General features: G+C 44.5%; 1 protein-coding gene across 1 annotated transcript; it reads right to left on the bottom strand.

The window, feature by feature from the left end:
* Nucleotides 1-236: 236 nt before the first annotated feature.
* Nucleotides 237-665, bottom strand: LOC115681515 (auxin-responsive protein SAUR64-like). Its single transcript, XM_030605480.1, has one exon. The coding sequence runs from the start codon at nucleotides 663-665 to the stop codon at nucleotides 237-239; it is 429 nt and encodes a 142-aa protein (XP_030461340.1).
* Between the last annotated feature and the right edge of the window lie 6,791 nt (nucleotides 666-7,456).

The following is a 7,456-nucleotide window of genomic DNA, read 5'->3' as shown; positions in this document are numbered from 1 at the left end:
AACGTACGCAGATGAATGTGATGCTGTGAAGAGATGCACCATTCTAGCTAGTTCCAAATTACCGAATTTTGTAAAGCTGGCTGGAAGCGTGGAAGCATGAAGTACATATCTTCATTGTAACGTCATCCATCAACTCTCCACATACAAATTTACAAGTGATTCTCGTTCACACGAGGTCTTGCTGTATAAATGTACACTTGTTGGAATTTACGTATAACACATCACAGCTTTTTTCTTTACTGACCACAAACTAGAACTCCTTCTGCATATTTGCTATGCAGAGAGGCAGCTGAGCATCTGAAGAATGCAACAGAGTTTAGCAAAGCTTTTTCTATGTCTTTAGCGATGTGTCTTTGGACGAGCAATACTACGTACTCCATAGAAGCTGCATCACAGGGCATGACGATCAGGCCATCACTTGACAAACCAAACTCTTCTTCGGACATTTTGAAGAGCTCTTGAAAGATGTTGCTGCTGAGACATTTCAAAGGAACCATGAAACGGCTTCCATCAGCCATGTAGATGACGAAGTGGCCATTTTCTGTCACTGATGAGGTAGAATTCGACTCCACTCTAGCTCCAGTGTGGGCAATTCTTTTTCTGCTTGAAGCGGCTGATATTTCCCACTTCCTTGCCACCTTGAGTAGCTTCTTGGGGCTCATCATGCTTAAGCTCTGTTGAGAGTTTTGTAGTTTAAAGGAAAATCAATTCCAGGATTCCTAGTCTTAGACCTGTAGAGTGTTGCTTCAGCAGGACTGATGGGAAACAAAGGAAGCGCTCGCTACTTATATGTGCGTAACATTAAGACAATCCTGTTCGAATGTTGCTTTCTCTGCCTTGTGATTTCCAATGCTTTAATTCAGTAATTACTTATATAGAAACACATATTTGGATGGGGGAATATTGACAAATAATGATGGCTTAGAGAACAAGGGAAGCACAAGGAAGGAGGATGTTGATGACCCTTTTGTTTGTCTCGTCTGAAAAAAAACAAAAAGCACTCACTCGGCTCAGAATAGTTGATGAAACCGGTATCTAACGGATCCACCTCCAATGCTGCACCCAAATATTTCTGGAGGCTGAGATTCTTGTTATATGATGCTGGAAGCGACTTTTGGAGCATAGTGGACATCTACGGTTTCATCCAAATTACATACTTTTCTTTCGCTAACAAATGGAAATGAGCAAGCATATCGAGAGAAGATTACCTACTTGGTAGAGACAATGATTTATTTCTCGCTGTGATTCTTGATAGTCGCATTTCCGTCGTAAGGGGATCGACCAGTATGTGGTCCATAATTTTTCCGAAACACACCAGAGAATAGCTAGAAGAACTTGTAGTTATTTCATTCGTTGACTTGGTTCAACAAAGTACATTTGTATTTTACATGGTAAACCACATGAACCTGTCTGAAAATGCTGCTCCTCAGAGCTAGTTTTCGCTTTAAGTACTAGAGTAACACATAAGGCCATCAATCAAATGGTACTTTCTAAATTAGGACTTACAATACACTATCATCAATAGAAAGTTATGTTTCGGAGCGAAAAAGCATTTAATAGTGTTAGCACAGTGGATGTTTCTTCTCATGACAAATCCTTTAAAGGTTGAAGTGGAAAATGATGGAAGTCTTCACTATCTGTAATTAAACAAACTTCAGTAGAGTCAACCGTTCACATTTTCTCCGTTACGTCTAGAGCTCGCCAATCCTTATTGTCTTGACTTATGGACAATTTCAGAATTCCCTGTCTTGTGTCGGTTATTTTGTGTTGTAGTTTCCTATGCAAGACCGATTAGTTAATGAACTGGATGGATGGTGCTCGTTCCTTCTAATTCATTCTTGCCTCCTCTCACATTAATGAAAACTCGGTAATAGTCTCTTTCATTATGTAGTAAGTGAAAAACCCCCAAATCCGTAGCCCATTCTCTTGAAAACCAATAACATACTCTTAGGCTTTGTTTGGTAGTCGAGATAAAATTCATGATATGATAAATTTTATCGTATTTCGTGTTTGGTGCCTGTCCAATATAGGATAAAGTCGAATATAATAGGGATATAACCTGGATAAAATTATCTCATAGGGGAGGTGGGATAAAGGTGGATAGGATTTTTAATATTTGTCACACCCCGAACCCCATCGAGCCCGCGACACTCCACTCTGGTCGATTGATGCGATGTCCCAGGGTATCGCAGACCCAATTATTAACTTTTCAGAGATTTAAAACGATCAGCAGAAACCTCAAATACCCGGACAATAATAAAACTGGGGTAAACAGGGAGAATAAATATACTCGTTCTTCATTCAAACTTATATAATATTCACCATTTACAAGCCACCATATACATATGCACACTGTATTATAAACCACCGATATCAAAAGGATCGATAGCCTGGATATTCTATCACCAAAAATGGAACTCCTCAAAACTGTCTCTTATCAACCCCTAAACCTAATCCTTACGCCCTCTGCTAGGCATCCACTCTGAGTCTGATTCTTCGTCCTCTGAATCTGAATCCCCCTGGACTGCTTGCTCCTCCGAGGACTCCGGTTCGGCTCCTATCTCAATCGGGTTATTGATGTCACCTGACTCCACTGGGACTTCTATCTGCTCCTCTGAGTCAGATTCCTCATCAGACCCGTACTTTGGCACAAAATCAGGGTCAATCCACTGCTCAAACGGGGGAATGTACATCGGTTCTTCTTCTGGCTCAACGGGCTCCTCCTCAGGTTTCGCCTCGGGTTCCTCCTCTGGGATTGGCTCAAGATCCACATCCATCGGATCGTACCCCGCTTGTGATCCTTCGGGCTTTGGTTCTTGCTCGGCCCCCGAAGACTCAGGTGCTACAGGCGCCGGCTGTAGTCCTGACTGCGCTAGACTAGTCTCCACACTAGTCAACTCGCCATCCGGAGGAGGTATAGCAGACGGGTCCCAGTCCCCAACTCCATCAAAGGGGACGTCAAATCCGCGGACGGGTCCAAACTCGTCTATCCCGCCCCTGAAGAACCAGGCAGTGTATGTGTGGGCCTGCAAAAGAGGTAACCCTATATCTACCCAGACTACTGAGATATGCTTTATCTAGGTCATATTTTCATCGATCGGAAACTCTACGACATTGTGGTCGGTGTGCACTGGTAACCCAAAATGCTCTGGTGGCAACGGCGGCGGCGGATTCATTGCTCGGGCCGGGGTTCTGAAATTGTTGGTTGAGACAACCATGAGAATATATCTCAGTAAGCACACACCCTAAACCCCATCTAGGCTATCACGTACCTCCAGACAATCACGATAAACAATCACACTCAACTATTACATCGCAGGCACACAATCAATGCTTACCTAGACCCTTCCAGCGTGCCACCTGCACGTTAGTCACAATAACACTATTCCACCCACATGCATGTTCTAATTACATTTCATGCATTCGTTCCGATCTCATCACATCATTTCCACACCACTCGCCAGTAACCCGCGTAATGGTACCGCCTCAGGTTCATTACGACCATCTCACACTTGCCTCGCCAGTGACCCGCGTAATGATACTGCCTCAGGTACACTGCGACTAATTTATAACAACACTTCAAGGCCCGCGTAATGGTACTGCCTCAGGCCGTGTATCTTGCCCGCGTAGTGGTACCGCCTCAGGCTCAACACCCACCATCTACGACACAACCCGCATAATGATACCGCCTCAGGTTGGTCGTCCTCCGGTAATACCGGGCATCGTCCCGCGTAGTAGTACCGCCTCAGGACGGATCAACTCCCCGCGTAATGGTACCGCCTCAGGGATTTCCACAATTACACGTACCACACCACATACGATTTCTCACTCATTCACATGCTTAACACCCACTTGCCAATAAATTGGCCAATCACACGTGGCCCGTGCACGCATCTCTCATGCTCAATAAGCATTCAACACGGCCAATTGACAATCAATTCAATTCGGCCCGAGCGTGCACCTAACCAAGCATATTTCAATCAATCAATTGCACATCAATGCACCCAATTTCATCACCACAATTCAGCCACAGTTCAAACGTGCAACCAACATACAAATTGGCATTTTTCCATACCCAAACTACGACAAATCAATTTCAGCCCTTCACGACATTTTCTCACAATTAATTGCCGAATCCAAATACCCAATTTACGTACCGGACGACACATCACAGCACGCGTAAGAGCCACTCACAGCCTGCTTTTGGCCTCTAACTTTCCACCAAAATCTCCCAAATTTATTCCTAAGGCCCGCTAATCAATTCCGCCCCTAAAACCATACTAATCCGCGTCCAATTAAACCCGATTCCACTTCAAATTTGTCCGTCGATACCCAAAGTCCTAAATAAAGTTTAGGGCGCGACTTACCGAACTCTAGACTGACTCGGCTAGAGTGGAAAACGGGCGGCGATCAACGGTGGACGGCAGCGTGGCTCGGCGGTGGCACGGACGGTGTGTGGCGGAGGTGACGGCGACGGCCTCCTTGCCGCGATTCACGGCTACGGGAAAGGGAGAGAGGGAAAGAGAGGGACGGCGTGGGGTGGGGGTATGGCGCAGTGGCGGTTCGGCAGCGATCCGGACGGGCGGTGACCGGCGTGCGGCGGCTCAGCGAGGGGAGGGGCGGTCGGCGGTGAGGGAGAGGAAGAGAGAGAGAGCCGAGAGTTTGAGAGAGAGAGAATGAGGAGAGAGAGAGTGGGTCTTGGTCTAAATAGTCCAATTTTGACCAATTTTGGCAAATTACCATCTTGCCCCTCTCTAATCTTTTTAATCAACGGCCGAGATTCGATCTTATCTTGGAATCGACGGCCGAGATCGAATCTTTTCCAAAATATCCAAGGGCAATTTGGGAATTTCTAAAAAAATTCAAGGGCAAAATTGTTCAACTCAAAAATTAGGGCAAAATGACCAAAATGCCCTTCCCTCTTAAAGCTTGCCCTTAACAAATTCCTAGGGGTAAAACGGTCACTTTTCCATTTTCTTGCCGAAATTGAATTTTTCTGAAGGATCCGGGAAAATCCAAAGCTGTACGTTCCAACCACAACGTCGTCCTAACGTCCCGTTGTGACTTCCTAATTTTTCGATGTCCAATTTGGGTTCTAATTAATAATTGAATCTTATTTAACGTAACTCGAGCGTTTCTCAAACTAACGGGCGGCTTTTGGGGAAATTCGCATATTCGACTCGTGACTGATAATAAATCGAGTCACGTGCAAGTTCAATCGGTCCGTGACGACTTCGGTTGTCACTTAATCGCGAGGATCGATCGCTAGATCCGAGGGGCACGATCGTTTGGTATAGGTTCAGGATCATTCGTCCATTCATTTCGTGGTCCAGCGGAATCACCCGCGATCCACTACTATGACAGTGGCGGACTGACCCCTGGCTATCCTTGGATCGGCCTACAGTGGCTCAAAATGTCACCTCGATGATTTTATGGTCGAAAAATCAATTCACGATCGAATTTTCTTTAGTCGCATGAATTTAAATCCCTAATTAGCATTTCCCTATTGGTTAGTATCCCAGGAATGATCAGTTCCGGGCGAGAACTGACTACGAGTATGTTCATAAAACCAAGCATTTCATAAATCCCAAATGGGCAAATTTCAGGATGTCACAATATTCACATAAAAGTTATTTTTTTCAAATAACAAACTTGTTAAATTAATAAAATTAAAATAATATTTGAATATAAATAATATATGAATTTTAATATAAAAATTCAAAATAACAAAAAATAACAACAATTTCATTTTGATTTATTCTTATTTTTATTTATATGTTCAAATTTCTTTCTATCTTATGATATAAATTTCATATTTATATAAATTTAGTATTTGTATTTACTACATATTTTAGGTATATTAGTATAGTTTATTACTTAATAAAATTTTATTAGAGAATGATGGAAGGGGAAAAAAGAAATAAAAAAGAAAAGGATTAAAAAAGAGAGGGAAAAATAATTAAAAAAAATCTTATAAAAATGAAGTAGGTATGTCACGCCCCGCACCCTACGAGCGCGCGATCATCCCGCGATGGTCGATCATTGAATGCGACGTCCCAGACACGTCGCCGACCCAACTCAAACATCAGAGATAAAGGCAAGCGGAAGTGAATTTAAAACAACCCAGACAATAAAATATGACAAAGGGATAGCACAAAATAATAATTCCAAATACACAACATCAAAAGGGAATAGTGGTGGGGTATCCTACTTCGCTATACAAAAGAGGGGCACACAAAATATGGAGTAACTTGACCCGTCCTCCATCCCCGAGATACCCTGGTGGCGTCTCCAATCAATCACGGTCGCAGATCTGAAAATGGTTATATAATAACCGTGAGAACGAGTCTCAATAAGCAACCCCCTATACCCCACATAGGCCAATGCGTACCCAGACAAGTCAGACATGCAATCTACCCCATAACATATAAAATTCACATCAATGGACTTACCTCGCCATCCAATCACATGCCCACACTGTACATTAGTCAAATCACATTAGTGTATCCAGCAGAGCTCATATTCAGATCACACAAGGAAATTTTCCATGCATCATACAATAACACTCGCGCGTGTCTCGATTATAAGGTAAAACCACTTGGGCACGTCCCATACCATGCCTAGCAGTATTCACCTCATAATCAAACACTATGCAACATGCGTGGTCCAGCCAACTTTCTCACGACCTCCCAGGTCCTTTCACACTGCCCGCGCCACTGCGCCTCAGGCCCATTCTCACGACCCGCGCTACTGCGCCTCAGGTCAGCCCTCAGATCAAGCCGAGCTCCGTCCCTCACTGGACATTTCACACTTTCCCACGACCCGCGCTACTGCGCCTCAGGTCAGCCCTCAGATCAAGCCGGCTCCGTCCCTCACCGGACATTTCACACTTTCCCACGACCCGCGCTATCGCGCCTCGGCCGCCCTCGGATCAAGCGGGCTCCGTCCCTCACTTGGACATTTCACACTTTCCCACGACCCGCGCTATCGCGCCTCGGGTCGCCCTCGGATCAAGCCGGGCTCCGTCCCTCACTGGACATTTCACACTTTCCCACGACCCGCGCTACTGCGCCTCAGGTCAGCCCTCAGATCAAGCCGGGCTTTTCTCATGCACATGCACCACAATACAAAATTCACCATGCTCTTAGTCATATAAATCAATTTTCAATCACCACCCTTTCGCCAATGTCAATCTAGCACGCCACATCAGTCAACTCAATTCATGCTCCCCACATCGGTCCACCGACCCGACATTCATGTCGGCACATTCAATTAATTCAATTCACCCACAAGCGCCACGACAATTCAGTCAGGCATATTTATCTCAGTAAATCACTAAATCAGCCGCACAATTATCGCCACAATAATTCACCAATTAAGCACAATCAGTCTAATTAGCCCACACCTAATTAAAGTCCTAAGCCGGTACTAAATTTCACCCTAAACAAGTCTAAAA

This window comes from Syzygium oleosum, unplaced genomic scaffold, assembly GCF_021117445.2.
Source record: "Syzygium oleosum isolate NSW1041296 unplaced genomic scaffold, Sole_v2.1 Sole_v2.02, whole genome shotgun sequence".
Classification (NCBI taxonomy): domain Eukaryota; kingdom Viridiplantae; phylum Streptophyta; class Magnoliopsida; order Myrtales; family Myrtaceae; genus Syzygium; species Syzygium oleosum.
Note: the sequence above shows the minus strand (reverse complement) of the source record. Positions and strands in the feature narration are given on the sequence as shown.